Source organism: Trypanosoma cruzi, genomic scaffold (assembly GCF_000209065.1).
Source record: "Trypanosoma cruzi strain CL Brener 1047053517045 genomic scaffold, whole genome shotgun sequence".
Taxonomy (NCBI): Eukaryota; Euglenozoa; class Kinetoplastea; order Trypanosomatida; family Trypanosomatidae; genus Trypanosoma; species Trypanosoma cruzi.
Window position 1 is genome coordinate 1,752 of NW_001849548.1, and position 16,983 is coordinate 18,734.

Genomic DNA, 16,983 nt, shown 5'->3' on the forward strand with positions numbered 1-16,983 from the left:
CAAGGAATAAGAATCTCCTCTGGGTTCAGGTTTCACCACATGGGCCTCATTCCACAAAAGTTTCTTGTTGTTTCCACCCTCATTGGCGACAGTTCCCTTCACGAGTAAAAGACCCCGCTCATTCTCACCTTGAAACTGCGGCTTTGTATGGCTTTGGTTTCCCAGGAGCATGTAAACACTGTTCCCAAACACAAGCGTCGTTGGTCGCAACACTTCCGTTGTCCCAAAATTATTCGCGGCGGTGTCCCCAAGTTGCATGCAAAACAAACTTATATCCGACGTCGAAATATCCATTGGGTCACCACTTATATTCAGGTGCTTTGAGACAATCCCAGCACGGCGGCCGGCTCCCTTCTCCTCCCCGCACTGCGATTCAGCAACGGCAAATACATCTTCACCCACTTTAACGAGGCCAGGAGCACGGAGCGAGGTGATTTTCCTCCCGGCCTCGTTAAACCCCTTCCAATTAGCAAATGATATCGGCGTCGTCCCTGTGAACGGATCAACAGTGGCCCCTGTCTGCTCAGCGTGCGCAGCTCCACTGCCGCAGCACATCATCACAAGAACGAGGAGCAGCACCGCAGAGCAGAAGAGATGCCGCGACATGTTGGGCCTCTGCGGCTCACTCTCTCTTCCTTCCCTCCTCCTGCCGCTGGAGCCGGTCACGCGGCGACGGTTGTGTGTGCGGGGCGCCTTCATTGCAGCAACACGTGAGAACATATAAATATGTGTGGGCGGTGTGTGTGCTGTTGGTCCTTTCAGAGCCTTCGAATTTCACAGTAGCGATTAGCGTTTAGACTTACTTCCTTTCCTAGCATGTGTCTTTGTCCAAGAAGTGGAGAGTACAGCAGCAACAGCGGCAATACATCAGACACGTCAGCGAGGAGCAGAGCAGAGCACCCACGCAAAGTGCGGGACAAAATAGAATCTGTAAGGGACATCACGGAAAAACATCGCCCACATAAAAAAAACAACAACACGGCAAGTCACAGAGGAAGCCAACACACACACACACAAATGGACGCGGAATTTCATCATTCGACGACGCCATTCAAAGTCCTGCCAAAACAGTCCGCAAGTGATACAGTGATCAGTCACACGCTCCCGGTGCACCGCCGCGGCAAGAACGCGGACACAAACGGAATTATCTGCACAAACGTGGGCAGCACCAAATCACAGCACCGCCGCACGACACACGCTCTCTCGGTCCATCTCACGCCCCGCCTCAAAAGGCCGCGGCAAGCACCAATCAACAAAATAATGAGGCGGGAAAAACAAATTCCCTGCAGGCACTTCAGGGCTCCACAGCAACGCCACCAACAGGAGCGTGCATCCCTCTGCTTGCAGCAGTGCGCGCCTCTTTGCTCCTGGCCTCTCGGAGCGTTGAGCACCTCCCCGACCATCTCGCGCTCAAAAAACAAGCCTCACGCCGATGCCATTCATTTTCTCCGCAAATGGTGTTGCCGCGCTGAATCATGTGCAAATAATCCACAACACACCACCCAAAGTTTCTTTCCATTGCCACAAAAGAAAAAGACAAAAATGCTTTGAAAAGTCAACACAAATACCAATTCGCCCTACTCACTGCGCATTGCTCCGCACACGATCGTTGTTACTCGCCCCTCCGCTCTCCTCTCATCCCATTCCTGCCTGCCGGGACTTACATCACAGTCGCAATCCCTCCCAAGAAAGACTTTACCACATGCTGGCACGGGCCACATTTTCCCTTTGCATCCCGGTCTCCCGCCCACAGGAGGGCAAACAGGGAGATTGCGTGCATGTGCGTGTGGATGGCGATGTAAAAAACTCATTGAATTCAAAGAAATACGGCACACAGAGCGACCCCGCCCACGGATTGGAGAGTCCACTCGTACACCGCAGCAGGAAAAGCAAACGCCCTCTTGTTGCTTTTCTGAGAGGCCGATTCATTACCATCACGCCGCCTCAACAGCGTGTACCGGCGAGCGGAGATGATTGCTCAATCGCACCTCGTGTCGGAGGCGCCCACAACGTCTCCCTGCGGCCACGTGCCGTCAGCAACAAGCCGCGTGGCAGAACGCAAAACAATTCACCCACTCGTTAATAAAATAAATAAACATGCATCTCGCCGCCATAAAAAGGCCATCAACATCCATTTCACGGCGACACCAAATGCCAAGGGGTTAACTAAAAAACAAACACGCGTATGGTCTCCCACAATACATTCCAGCAAAGGATAGCCTCTCAGTCCTGAAAATAAACACCGTAAAGTCACAGAAGCCGCCTCATCGCGCCAAAAATCGGGTGATGCCCCTCCTCGCAGTTCTCTGCTGTCCGCAGACACCGCCCTCTGTGGTGTTTCTGCAAAAGAAAAAAAAAACGTTCACAAACCAACAGCAAGACAAACCTCCACACGCAACGTGTGCATCACCGTGGAGCATCGGTTCTCTCCCCGCAAGTAAAACAGGCGCTGTCACATCATCCGCAAGGATCGCCACAAACACGCCAAATTGCAAAGTACACAACACACTCCGCCGTGACCATCGCTTTCCCGATACTGCAGCCCACTCCCGTCCACCGTGTCTGCCAAGCAGGGCACACCAGGCCTGCCGCTGCAACGCAAAAAAGATTCAGAAATACGCAACGGATCCCGTCGCAGTCGTTGGATCAGCCGCCGTGTTGAGGTTTGGGATGGGCGGATGGAAGAATACAACAAAACGGCCAAATATCCCCGCGGACTCCCGCATTCCACGCAGTCCCAATGGCCAGAGGATCCTCTAGGGACGCCTGGGGGACGCATCCGCCACACTCACGCGCACCATCATTCACGGCTCCCCAATCGAGTCCAGCGGGCCTCGTGAAGCACACGGCGCGCCTCAGTGGCGTGGCGAGCAGCCTTCTCGGAGAAAAGGACGCGTGACGACGGTTCCCCTCCCCGCTTCACTTTTCTTTTTGTTCTACTCCCGTTTTTGGTGGCATGTCACAGAAGGGGAGCGCACTTCATGTCCCCGAGCCCTTCTCTCGGTGCACGCACAAAAACGGAGAGGGGAATAATAAACGAGTGGGTCAGGCGGCACGGAGAAATAAATGTGCGGGAAACAAACAAACCAACAAAAAAGAGCCCGACAGATATGCACGCAGCATATCCAGCGGAAACGGGTGTCACCTTCAGTGGGTAACTTAGTAGCCAATAGCGGCGTCGATCGCCCGCCGTGAGAAACAGCGTTGTGCCCACAATATCTTTGTCTTGTTTTCTGCTTCCCTCCCCTTTTATTTCTCCCCCATCCATCATATCATGTTTCCTGCTTGCTGCCGCTCTCTCCTACCCTCGGCAACACGGCCAATTTTGGACGCTGCGCCCTCCCCCTGTCATGCCAAATATATGGTTGCACTCTTTAAAACCCATGGCGTACTCACTTAAATATCATTTGTGTAAATATATAAATAAAAAACTTTTAATAATTGAAGTGAAAAATAAAACAAAATAAAATAATAAAAACACAAAACTTGCGACTGGCGCCAGTTCATCTTCCTTTCGTCCTTACAGGATGCAAAAGCCTCCTGTCGTACTCAACCTTTGGAACCCCTTGCTCCTCATCATGCCCGTAGGCCCGAATGCGTTGTATGCGTGCCTCATCCTTCACCCAAAAGTCTTCGGGGACCATGCCGTCATATGGCCCCTTGCACCCGCCACTGCAAACCCGTGGACGGTTCCACTTCATCATGGCATATGGTTGGTTCGTCATCAAAGACTTGACGCGACGGCACCAGAGAGCGTCCGGTGGCTCCATTTCATTAGAGAAACGAACACTCGAGCTGCCGCAATGCACAAATTTGCCGCATAAGACATTCCGCTCCTGAAATCCAAGCAAACGGAGTCGTAAGCTGTAGTCGACATCCTCCACGCAAGCTGGGTAGAAGTTCTCGTCAAAATATCCCACCGTGCTTATCGCCAGGCGTGTCAACATAACAGACACAAAACAACTGCTTTTTAATACGCGCAGAAGTGCCCGTAATGCTTCGAAAACGCCTTTTCACGCTCCTTCGCAGAGGAATAACGGATGCGGTCAGGCAGCAGCGCAGACGTCGACAATCGGCTATCGTTCACCGTGGAGCGCAGCACCCTCAAGCCCCGTCGCAAAACAGGACTGGACTCGCTCGGCTCATTCGCCACCTCCGCCGACAACTCATCCATGCGAGCGGCATCATGCCTCGTCATTCCATGCACATCGCGTAGAAGGCTGGGAAGGAGATCGAGTGAAAACATTACGTCGCCGTTTGTCACAAAAACAAAAGGCACTTCCTCGCGCGGCAGCGAGAGTGCAAGTCGTGACCCGATGTTCACGGCAGCGCTGTACCCGATGTTTTCCGGGTGACGACTCACAACCAGGCGTCCGGACCACCCATAGACCCTCTCGAGTTCCTGCAGGCACAACGACAGCATCGCCTCCCGCCCGTTCTGCACCAAAACCAACAGCCGGATGGGCACACTGATGTTGCACATCATCCTCCAGGAACGACGGAGCCTTCACAGAAGTAAAAACAAAATAAAATAAAAAAATGATTGTAGTGGTGCGACACTGTTGACCGCAATGATTCCCTCGGAAGAAAGGCGTTCCCTGACCAACACCTGCAGTCACACACAAATATAAAAATCGTTAAAATACTCCCTAACATAATTCATCATAAAAGTAATGCGCCAATTACCCTCAATTATTTCTTCCATTTTCCCTTCGAAGCCTTTTTGCTTCACAAATTTAAAACTCCTACGACATTTTCTAAAACTTCTTTCAATATTGACACTTGGTACTGCCGCACCTTTTCCGTTCCACAACGCCGCTATTCCGCGGCCTTCATCGTCGCTCACATTATTGGAATTGACGACATCACATCTCTGCCAGCCATTCATCGGCGTGCTGTCTGCGTGCTGCACGTAAATAATCTCCCACGACATGTCTCGGGATAATTCCTCCCAACCATTAAAATATGCCACCAGACACTCAGTGAAGTGCCCCACAGTGCTGGCGGTGGTGTGGTGCCCATCCGCCGTAGCCATCCGCAGCCCAACCAGCTTCATTGGATTGGACTGCATGAAGAAAAAAAGCCGTCCACCAGCGAAAAGTTTGTGGCCCACGGTTTGTGCAGCACCCCGTACTTTATTTTACGGATCGTTTTTTCATATTCACTCAGCAGCAAACCTTCATCTCCCTTGGGATGCAGTTCAGGGGCCAACTTCAAGACGCAGGGCTTTGCTTGACGTCCTGTTGGCGGCTCAAACTCCGTGAGGTTCGTCGCTATTGCCTTGACAAAGGCACTCTCCGTGAACAATTCCAAAGCAAACCATCCAAAAAATATGGGCAAAATATTATCCCTCGACGCCAACATCAGCCTCAAAAGGCTATTTTATTCTGCTACACGTGGGAGGCGTTCAAATGTCCGTTCCTCGAGGCAAGCAGATATCGGTGCATTGAAAAGGATCACACCGCCTGCGTATATTTCCCGAACAACCTTCACAAGCTTGTGGGACGGATCCTCAGAACACCGTGGCGACTCACCTCCCCGTGAAAAATGCTCTTTCACAGTTACCTCGTTGATCGATTGCAATGCAAACTTCACTGCTCCACAGCGTCCATTAAACGCCTCCTCATCAAAGACGTGACGTGAAATCGGTCCCAAAAGATACATGTGTTTTTTGACCTCTTTCCAGCATTCCGCTTGTTTCTCTTTAGTCTCGTCACGCGTCATCCAGGCGCACATCGCCTTCACATCCATCTCGTCGGGGCAATTCACGATGATTCGCTCGGCTTGTAGTTGCTTCGCCCACTCATCATAGTTGGCTACCTTTGGGAATGACACCGCAATCATGCCCCATCCAGAAGTAGGCGCAAAATCCCTCGGTGGCGGCGTTCCCTCCTTTGCCGCATCGTAGATAATATACACATTCCTCCCATGCCCCCTCAAACGTCTCAACTCAGAGACGCACATTTCCTCATCGCTGCATCTTGTCACCGCTCTGGTGGTCTTGTCAGACACGTACGCATCTCCTCCACCAAAACAGTGGACCACCACTTGGATTTTCTCGACATCGTAGTGCAGCAGCTGGTAGAGGAGGTACGAGCCGGCAGCCACCGAATTCCCGATCCCGGGCGTCCCAATCAACACACGTCGCTCGGGCTCAAAGTCGGTCACACCGTAAGGGCTGAACCATTCGGTTAGATCGACCTTGACGATCTACCACGCTCGATCCACCGCACAGTTTACAAAAACGTCCTCAGGAAGATCCTGTATCGTATTCCACGAGTACGGCCATCCCTTCTCCGAGGTGAGCACCATCAACACGGGAGGTGCCGCACCGAATTGCTGCACAGCGTCATTCTCTTCGATAGCGTCGTCAGCTTTCTTGTACGACCATGTCTGTTCTGGCTTCCCCTCATGCATCTCCATTCCAGTCATCGTTTTCTTTCGCTCCACGCCCTCCGGAAGATCCACCGCATGGCTCCACCTCGCATTGTGCAAAGACTCGTACAATCCCTCCAGTTTCTCCGGTGCGCTCGTCGTCGTTGGGTTCCTCGCCTCCTCGGTAGCTGCATCCAAGAAATGTTTATTGGAGTTATGAGCAGTTGCTGTTACCTCCGCAGCAGCCAATGACCGCCCCGGTAGATTGTTGACACCCCTATCGCATAGCCTGCGTATATCCTCGTCGAAGATCACTTCACCCTTCACAGTTCGCTCATACTCAAAAAATGACCGAATGCCTGCATTTCGTTCAACGCTCCTTTATCACGGATATACTTCGTGGGGTCCTTGGAAAACTCCTCCGGCAAGACATCCCGATTGGTGTCCACAACGCCCCCGCCGTCCAGTTCCCTCGTAAGAAAGTCGTTCAGCTTCATTTCATTGACGCGAACTCTTCCTTTAAACAGTACCTCTTCGATATTAGTGGAAATGGTAAATTTCATTTCTTGAGTTCGTCTTAGCCTTTCCTCTGCCTCCCGCCTCGCTTCTGTCAGCACCTGCGTGAGTACTCTGTTTGGTTTTCCCCTTGCAAGAGGGGTGATCGTATCCATTTCTTTCATAGTTCCCACGTCGCCCGAGAAAGTACACACCTTCGTGAAGAGGCTTATTAATGGCCTACAGCGCTTGGTACGCAGTTAAGTTCAGAATTTCTTCAAGAAGCCGCTGGTCTTGTGCGTAATCATCCGGCTCCTGAACAAACATCTCCATCGTCACATTGTAGTCTTTCATCAACGGCCGCCCTGCCGCCAACATAATTCCAAAGGAAATCGTTCAGCCTCTACGGTGCTGCTCATTGCTCTACTGCGGCCACACTTTACTCCCCGCCACATGTCGAGCTGCAGCGTCGGAACCATCACAAGAGCCACGGCGAGGTGCCATCACAACACCCGTGCAGTGAAGCATCCCACTCGCACCGCCCAACTGCGGCCAGCAGGTGCCGCTGGCTCCAAAGGACAGTCGCGGCTGTTTCGTCCCGCTGTCCCAATGACGTTGGGCGTGGCACTCGCACGGTTCGGTGGTTGATGCGCCATGCAGCCGCACTGCAACGCCCGTCGGTGAAGCAGCCGAGGCCCACCGCCCCCGCAGCAACACAACGTGCAATCGGCCACAACACCGCCACACTATCGCCCTTTTTATTTTGTTTTATTCACGTTTTCTGTTTGTTTGTTTGCCTCATCACCGACACCAAAAATAAGTGCACACCTTCACAAAAGGGAAGGAAGAAAGAAAAGGAGGCACGATCCAACCGTCCCGCCGCGGGTCAGCACTCTCGTCCACCCACCACCATTGCCGCGCAGAAGACCGCAGTCACATCGCAGAGTCAACACCACAATGTGCACCACACCATCGTGCAGTGAACGATGGGCGATACGCGGCCATGCATCGCTCCGCTCCGTTTTACCACCACTCAAGTATTGCGTGCCCGCAAAAAGTAGCAAACAGAACCAGAGCGCACACAAACCCAATCAACACCCTCACTCGCTGAAGCACATTATTCACATGGAGTGACAACATCTAAGGACACACCAGCAGTAGCAGGCTGCATGGAATTTCCCTGCCAACCCTGCAAAGAGACACAAAAACTCTGCGGAGTCAAAGTGGCAGCCCCTCGGTGTTGCCCGCAGTCCACATGGCAGGAAGAATTCCACGCACACATAGCTCCGGACACCTCGCTGTTTGAGTGCACATCAACTGAACATGTGGAAAAAAATACCTGCGCGCAAGATGGCATTTAAACACGTGAAAAGCCGGCCTGCTTTCTCCGATGGCGTTAGAGAGCAATCCCACACAATCCAATCAACGTGGCACGCCGGACAGAATGGCGTCCGTCAATCAATAAAAAAATGCGACACTGAAAAGGAGCAGAGAAGAGTTGGCGCATGCGATTGCCAGCAACAACTGTGAGCAACCCGCCAGCACCAACTGAGGTGCCGAGGAGCACGTTTGTGTAGAACTGGCCGTCAGGCAGAGAGGGTAAATAAGACAAGAGGGCAGCAAACCCTCTCGTTCAATGTCTCCTGACCACAACACCAGAATCAAAATACCATGGACGATAAGAGCGGCAACACCTTCTCCAAAACATCTTGTCAAGAAGCCGCAGGACCTCAGGAGGGAAGAAGGCAGCGGCGGCCACAGCGGGGGAGGCAATAAAACGACTGGCAGGCACCTTCACGTCGACGCGCACACCACATCCGAGTGGGCTGGGAGCACAGATCGAACCGCTCGGAAACACAGGCATCAAATCCGCAAAACAAAGTCTCAGTGAATCGACAGGAACTCCCCGCCCAAAACAAATTTAAAAAGTAGCGTTTTTCAAGAGGGAATCGCTTTTACGACAACGGCACGGACGCCTCGCAGGAACTTCTTGCAAATCTTCCTTCGCAGGTCCGCAAGAAAACGCAGCGGAATAAAAAGAGAGCGCAACGACACACAAAAAAAATAATCCTCCTAACCGACCAGGTGGCAGGCCGCCCTCGCGCAAGCGGACAAAACACAACTTCACTCCGGCCTTGTGGTGGTGGTCGTCTCGCAACTATTTTTTTTCTTTTTCCCCGCAGTGCACATCCCCTCCCACAAACGATTTGTTCGAGCCATGCTCCTGCGGCCAAACATCGCGCTGCTGGATCCCGCGGCACAGTCCTCGGCACAGAAGTGAGGGAGGAAGAGGGACCGCAGAAGGTGCGAGCAAATCCGAATTCGGTGGCGGTCGCTGCAGTGAAGACTGACGTCCCACGCGGTGTCCCTTTCTAGGTCCGGCCCTCACCGCGCCATGCGCTCAGCGTGAGGTGCGCCGGCCGCTCCAAACATCCACACGTGCTTGCGTCTCACCGTCGCTCCCAGCCCCGTTCGTTGGCTGCATCAGGGATGCCGCCATCCGGAGACGGGCATAAGGACGTTGCATCTAACAAAACCTTCAGAGGCACCCGCTGGGCCGACGACGACCGTCACTGCGGGATGTGTGGCCCCTCCGCCGCTCAACTCAAATCGCACTTCTACGCCTCCTCGAGCAACAGCAGCAGCAGCATAAATACACCGGTCCACTAGGGGCCGTCACCAGCCATTGCAGGAGGACCACTGTGCCTCGGTGCTATGAAACCCAAATTGCATTGACGGGTCACTTCGGAAAACCCTGTCGCATCCTCCCCCATTATGCGGAAACACATCCGTCGTGTATGTGGCCACCGCAGCCAAAATAATCCGGTCCAAATACCCTCCAAATCAAATTCCCCTTTCCTCAAGCCATTCCTTCATTCCATGCGCCCTGACCCCCATCCGCACGTGCCCGCTCACACAAACCGCAAAAGAATGATGGCAGCCGCCCAACGCTCCGGAAACACATGTCCAGCACACACACACGCACAACAAATGACACGCGCAAACGCACGGCACAACGGCGGAGAAGCGCACACCGAAAGGATGCGGCCCTCCACAGCAGTCGCAGGAAGAGTGACTCGCCGTGCGTGCTCCCTCTCCTTCCTTCCCTTCATGCCAACGGAGGAAGCAGCAGCCACCCGCAACCGCCAGCACACGCTACAAAAGAAGCATCCAAATCCACTGCAATTTGTATTTTGTGCGTGCATGTTGTGGTTGTGTGTGCCTGCAGACACACGAAGCAAAGAAGTAAAAACAGGAGCAGAGCATGTGAAGGGACGCACAAACAAAAACGTATAGCCAAAGTGCATGGCAGAAATAAAGAGAGAAGGACTGCTCAAGCTCATGATATTGCACTGCAGCCCAAGCAGCGGCAATTCATTAAACAATTAAAAGAAAATAAAAAAATAAAAAATCATCTTCAACCTTCCACCCCTCACACTTTGGAAAAAAAAAAGAAAAAAAAGAAAAAGAAAATGAAAAATGTCGTCCTTTATTACGGCCACACCCAATTAATAAAAAATTAAAAAAAAAAGAAAAAAAACGTCCCCTTCGTCTTATGTAAACCCCATCACACAAAATAATTATAAATGAAAAGAAATCGTCCATTACTGCTCCACACAAATTTAAAATAAGAAAAAAATCGCCTGGCTGCCGTGTGGCCACACCAAACTGTCTGCATGTATTTTGCCCACAAAAGAAAATTAAAAAGATGGTTGCGTGTGCTTCGACCGTCCGACCCTCCGTGTGTCCGCACATCGTTTATATTTCATGGGGTCATCTGCGTGTTGCTGCTCCCCTCAGCCCTCTCATCGGCGTGTGAGTGCGGCCCGCAGAGCACAGTCACTCGTGTGTGGGGGGACTGAGAGAAGCACGCAGACATGACGGCAGTCGCGTCACTCCATCGGGAGAGTGAGCGCAGCAAAAGAAAAGAAATCATCGGAGGGGAGAGAAATGCTCACGAGGCCGACACCGAAGGGTGCGCCACCGCATGAAATAAACACGCAAAGCAAAACAAATCCTTAAAGAAAAACACGGCGGCAGGGTGTGGCTGTGTGTGTGGCGCTGCGGGTGTCTGCCCGCCCTGGCCGCAAGAAAACAAAACAAGAGGGAAGAAATGTGTGCTCCGCCCCACAGGCCCTCGTCGCACGCCCACACGTCACGGCTCCCGCAGCGCGCCGTTCGTCGCGGCCCCTCCTCATGCGTGCAGCAGGCGAGGCGCACAGGGCCGTCGTCATGAGCGTGTCGGTGGTGTGCGAGTGGAGCAGTTGGGCGGGAAACACACGGCACCCCTCGCAGGAAGAGTGCAGCAACAAACAATTAAAGAGGGAAGAGTAGAAAAGAAAAAAAACGTCCATAGTGATTGCCCCAAAAGCAAACACAAAAAATTTAAAAAAAGTAAAAACAAAACACACAAAAAAGCAAACAGAGAGAAAAGCAAAAAAAGGTTATTTGAGAAGGAAAATTCATTATCGCGTGTATTTCTCTGCAGGGAGGTCGCAAGTGTCCCACGCGGCAGCCAGTCACTCCTCACAGAGCCGCAAACACCCACAGTCCCAACAGAAGAAGCAGCGGCAGCAGTCCGCTCCCACACACAGTGCCGGCATCGCTGTTATTCCTCTGCGACACATTTCCGAGACTGCTGAGTGCCGTAGCATTTACTTCCCCGGCCTGTGTATTAACCTCCTCCTCCTGCCCATTCGTTCCTCCCTCTCTTGTGTCCGTCGTTGGCTCGCTGTCAGCAGTAGAGCCGCCATCCACGGTTTGACCTCCATCGGGGGATGTTACTGTCACCACCGTTGGGTCGGTGTCAGGCGAGGGAGTGCCATCCGCATTTTTGTTTCCACTGGGAGAGGTTCCAGATGTCAGCTGGTTTACGGGCTCCTGTCCTGAAGAAGCTGCGGCGGTAGACGTCGCTGGTGTGGATGCGCCGCCAGCTCCGGTAGCAATACTCCCTTTCGGCTGTCCCTGCTCCGACGGTGGTTGCCTGGCAGAATTGGACAGGGGCACGGTTCCCTGCACATCTGATCCACTTACCTCTGGTGAAAGAGGAGATGTCGCCGATGCCTTCGGACCTTCCCGCTTCGGATTCGTAATTTTATTTTTGGCGAGCCCTGCAATTTCATCGTCATCCAAAGGACGGTTGTACAGCAGGACGTTCGTCACAGTCACGGAAAAGCCTTCTTGGCCTTCTGTGCTGCCTGTATCCCCTCCAATGTAGAAGTGAGAGATCCCTCTAGATCTTTCAATATCCTTCAAATCAAATTGCTCATTCCCACCCACACTTTTACCATCGACGTACGCGGAGCCCTGGGTGCCGCTCTGTAACACAATGGCCAATTGATGTGTTTTCTCTGGCTCCCAATTACTGCTGAGCTCCTTGTTCTGTCCGCCACCGCAGAACACTATCCGCTTATTTTCGCTGTCGTACGAAAGTCCAAAAACTTTGTTTTCTCCTTGGCCTCCCCAACGCGCACCCATCAAAGGAATATTACCCTCCGGCACACCGCCGATGGACACCGTCGCCACAAGAGTGAAGTTGTAGTTCGCAAAGTGGTACAGCTGATTACCCCCCTGCTTGCCAACGGGCCACTCCGCCCACGCTCCCTGGAACGTCACACTGCCTTCATGCAATGTTGCCTTCTTACCCCCATCATCATTCCCCTTCACTGTGGCGTTCACCCCGAGGTACTCGTCCCTCCATGTGTTATCAGAGAAGTTGCCGGACAGAAAGCCAACCAGCCCATCCGTGATCTTAACAGTAGTGCTGCAGGCATCTTCAGGGGAGCCATCCTTCTCAGCACTTGAGGGGCACAGCTTGGAGACACGGCCGTCCACTTCCTTCCACGTCGCCAGCACATCCTTCACACGCTGCAGCTGCGCAGTCAGAGGCACAGACCATACCGAGTGATGGTTTCCCATAGTCCTTCTTCTTCTCGTAAAGTGCAATCAACTCCTCCTTGTTATCACCACTTCCAGCACTTTTGTACAACAGGGAGCTGGCGGCAGCGTCATCTTCACAGGATACCGGCCCAATATCAACAATGTGCGTATTGTCCGTCAGCCAAAGATGGAGTTCACCGTTTTCTTTTTTACCGTCCTTCTCGGGATAAACCGGCAGAGTGACGAGCATCACATTTCTGTTATCGACACCGCCAATCTTTGCTGTGATAAACCCGCTTCTAACGGCCTTCGCTCCTTCGCCCTGTTTGTTGCCCCACACGCGCGAGAGTGTCCCGAGTGCCTCCGTCCACGACTCCCCCTTGTCAGCGGACTCGTACACCCTGCGGCGGCCATCACCACACGCAGTCATCATGATGAGTTTTTTGTCCTTCTCTCCCCACTCCACGACGGAGGGATCACTGCAGCCATCGTAAGGAACCTCCTTCGACAGCTTCCAACCCTCATTAGTGTCCTTCGAGTTGTGTATAATTAGCGAAACGGTTTTCACATCGTTTTCAGTGTCACCCTTCTTTGTGCCTTCCACTGGGAACATGAGCCTACCGTCATCCGTAAGAACACCCGATCCACCGCCACCAATCAACCCTGTCCAGGAATCTAGTTCGCCAACAGAAATACGCGAGACATCGTCATTATCTTTCCATTTGATTCGTTTGCTTTCGTCAGCACTGACTTCCCCTTTCACCAGCAACAATCCCCCGTCATTTGCTCCGCCATCCTCCTGACCAGTGGCATCTTTCGGGCTGTATTTCCCAACAAGCATGTAAATAACATTTCCCTTCACGACTGTTGTTGGTCGGCTCACATCCACCTTATTCTTTGGGTCTGCGGAAGTAGCTTCCTCCAGAAATTGTGTCTTATCTTCGGCTCCCTTTAATACTTCCACCGGTGTGTCAGCATTTTGTGTCGTGAGAAGTTGGGATGCAATGCCAGTAAAAGCGTTGCTTTCACTGTTCTTCTTCCACTGCGCTTCGGCAACGGCAAACACGTCACTCCCCACGTTTAAAAGGCCGGGAACTACCAACGATTCCACAGTTACACCCTCATCCTTCTCATTCTTGACGTCCTTCCATTTATAATTTCGTTCAGATGCCTGCTCCTCAGCTTGCGCAGCACCACCAGCGTTGCAGCACGAAATCACGACGAGGAGGAGCAGCACCGCAGAGTAGAAGAGATGCCGGGACATGTTGCGCCTCTGCGGCTCACTCTCTCTCCCTTCCCTCCTCCTGCCGCTGGAGCCGGTCACGCGGCGACGGTTGTGTGTGCGGGGTGCCATCACTGCAGCAACACGTGAGAGCATATAAATATGTTTGTGTGGGCGGTGTGTGTGCTGTTGGTCCTTTCAGGGCCTTCGAATTTCACAGTAGCGATTCGCGTTTAGCCTTACTTCCCTTCCTTCTTTGTGTGTGAGAAAGAGAGAGAAGAGGAAAAGGGAGTGAAACTGTGAACACCGCCGCCCCTCCACAGTTAGTGGCACCATCATCCCCACCGCAGTCACTCCCAACAACAACAACTCACGCACACAGACACACGGAATAAGAAGGAAGAACAGTGCACCGGGAACACACATCGACTGCCACCAGCAGTAAAAGCCACAGCGGCTATCGTGTGCTTCCGCCACACGTCAGCACACGATGAACAACGCCCACACGCACTGCCGCCAGCCGTTTCACTGTTGTCTCTCCCCGCACCATCCATCGCACATCGTCCCGCACAGCCGGAGAATCCTTCGTGGGTGCATGAACAGCGGGAGGAACACTTCGGCACGTGCAGCTGCTGGGCAAGAATCCATGCTCATTTATCCCAGGCACCCTCAATGACACATCACATCAGTCAACTGCTGTACTTCGCCAACACCACAACCGTAGCAAGTCCAAGGGTCACACGGCGAGCTCACGCCCTCCCTCTCCGCAAGACGCACCGCAGCCAAATTGTGTGAGAAATGGCATGTGCATGTGCATGTGTGTGTGTTTGGCAGCGCCTATACTTGCAGAGCATCTGCACGCCACAAGAGAGTCTGAAGAAAGCAACGGCAGGGAGAGGCAGATAGCACACACGCAAATTACTCATATCACCACACACACACACACACACACACGCAGCCGCGGAATGGGCGCACTCAACCACAAAATCAAAAAGGAAAACAAAACGAAAAGCCGAGGCGTGGGACGACCAGCGCACACACACTCATTACTCCCGTAAAGCAAAACACACACACAGGGAGAGAGAGAGAGAGGTCGCCCACTCAATGCAATAAAAACAAAACAGAAACAGTTACGGTGCTCCGCCCATGCAGCCAGGCAGGACGGCAGAGGTGCGTGTCGTGCAAAAGAGAGCACCAACGGGCCTGCATGGGTGTGCATGCATATATACAATGGGCACATTATTGTGTGTGCCTCGTGGGGTGAGGTGAGGGCGAGAGTCCATGCAAGGGGACACACACACAGAGAGAGAAGGAAGAGTGTGTGTGCGGGCGGTGCACGGCTCTCTCACACTCACTCTCACACGGCCACCACCGCAGCCGCACAAGCAACAAGAAGAAGAAGCAAAAGAGGGGAGGTGGTGTGGGAGACCGCGGTGCTGCCGTCACTGTCGCCAGTCGTCACCGTTGTAGTTTTCGTGGCTGTGGCTTCGACTGGTGTTTCCTTCGGATTGGCATCTTTATTTTCATTTTGTTTTCCCTCTGCCGTCCCTGCACCATCGGCTGCTGGATCACCGTCTCCAGTTGTTTGTGTGCTGTTGGGATTTGTTATATTCGATGCTCCCTCCGCGCCAGAAGATAAAATTTGTTGCTCTTGACCGTCTGCTGGTATCCCCATTGTGGTGCTGGTGACAGCTTCTTTACTATCCTCCTCCTTTTCCTTCATTTCATTCCCTTTGTATTCCCCAGCCTCATCCTCTGCTTCTTCCTCTGATTCCTCTTCCTCTTCATCGTTTTCATTCGTTTTCTTCTTGTTTTGTTCCATCGTCCCTGATGCTTGTGCTCCCTGTGTTTGTGTCACTCCCGCTACCGGTACCTCTGGTACCAATGGTGCCGCTGTTTCGGACACTCGCGGCTTACCGGTTTGGTCATCTTCTCCAACGCTAACAACGCTCTTGTTTTCAATTTTAGAATCCTTGCCATCGTCGGATACACCAGTCTCAGGAGCTGGAGGGATTTCAGAACATCCACCACAGCAGGCACCGCACCACAGCACGCAGAGGGCACACACCAGCAGCACACGGCCAGTCATCATCATCGCCATCACTCCTGTCACTTGCGTGTAGCCTTCAGCACAAACTAACAACACGTCAACAGATAGTGAAAGCAAAAGGAGAGACAGCCGCTACACCACGCACAGCCACCGTACAGTTACAAATGGCAGCAACAGCAGACGCAGAGAACACACCACAAAAGACAGATATAATCAGCACGATTGCAAAACTTGCACACCGCCGTGCAAACCAGAGGTTTAAAAAGAAGAATAATCTTCCGGGCAGCTGGACGGGTCCTGAAAATCTATGGAAACCAAACAAGTAAGGAAAAAGGTTCGTTAGTTAATTGCTTCAATGTTTTATTCTCATTCAATATATAGAATTCTGTGGACCACCAGCATGGTCCCTTGCACTCAGTTAGGATTTGAAATATTATTACTTACGAAGTGGCAGACTTTGGGGTCCTCCAGCCACAAGACCCCGCCGCTCCCCTTCGCAATTTCCGAAGTGTGAACACACGACCGCGTGATATGCCGTCTACGGGTTTTTCTGCAGACCGTACGTAGGCAAAAGTTGCCTGTATTCCGCGAGAGCCAAAAACTCATATATCCGTCGCAGCTCCCACGTCATGGCGTGTGATTTCGAGCCGCCTTTATTCGCCGCTCCTTGCAGCGAAGTATTGTGCGCCCCAACGTCCATAGTGGATGGCAAGATGGCGGAAAAGGCCGATAAGGCCAAGCGTACCGCGTGCCTCAGCTTGCATCATAAGAAAAGACTTCCTCTCCCATTTCCCCCGGCAATTTTAACGTCGCCGGAGTCTGGAATAAAAACGGCTCCCCAACCACGGAGCGATGAGTCCGTGATGATGGCGGCCAATGCCTTTTCGTGGGATTGATGATTCGCTTACGATTGTTCTCGATGTGTGTCGCAATCTCTCGCCCGAGCCAACCGCTGCCGGCG

General features: G+C 52.6%; 3 protein-coding genes and 3 pseudogenes across 3 annotated transcripts, besides 10 other annotated features; all 6 read right to left on the reverse strand.

Annotated features, from left to right (window-relative positions):
* Window positions 1–720, reverse strand: Tc00.1047053511077.7 (trans-sialidase, putative; the record flags this gene model as incomplete). The annotated part of the gene is made up of 1 exon (XM_810743.1): window positions 1–720. A coding segment is annotated over one exon (720 nt), but the record flags the coding sequence as incomplete, so codon positions are not given.
* Window positions 1–16,983: part of a sequence feature (areas not merged during assembly with more than two copies in the genome that could not be assigned to a particular haplotype) that runs on past the window's edge.
* Window positions 2,960–3,271, reverse strand: Tc00.1047053511077.14 (uncharacterized protein; the record flags this gene model as incomplete). The annotated part of the gene is made up of 1 exon (XM_810744.1): window positions 2,960–3,271. The coding sequence occupies one exon, from the start codon at window positions 3,269–3,271 to the stop codon at window positions 2,960–2,962; it is 312 nt and encodes a 103-aa protein (XP_815837.1).
* Window positions 3,413–3,478: a sequence feature (AT_rich).
* Window positions 3,506–4,486, reverse strand: Tc00.1047053511077.20 (annotated as a pseudogene).
* Window positions 4,687–7,245, reverse strand: Tc00.1047053511077.30 (annotated as a pseudogene).
* Window positions 10,255–10,283: a sequence feature (AT_rich).
* Window positions 10,315–10,351: a microsatellite.
* Window positions 10,378–10,411: a sequence feature (AT_rich).
* Window positions 11,237–11,311: a sequence feature (A-rich).
* On the reverse strand, window positions 11,398–14,127 carry Tc00.1047053511077.40 (annotated as a pseudogene).
* Window positions 14,904–14,929: a microsatellite.
* Tc00.1047053511077.60 (mucin-associated surface protein (MASP), putative) lies at window positions 15,330–16,073 on the reverse strand (the record flags this gene model as incomplete). Its single annotated transcript, XM_810735.1, has 1 exon — window positions 15,330–16,073. The coding sequence occupies one exon, from the start codon at window positions 16,071–16,073 to the stop codon at window positions 15,330–15,332; it is 744 nt and encodes a 247-aa protein (XP_815828.1).
* Window positions 15,676–15,787: a sequence feature (CT-rich).
* Window positions 16,292–16,510: a mobile genetic element.
* Window positions 16,292–16,983: part of a mobile genetic element that runs on past the window's edge.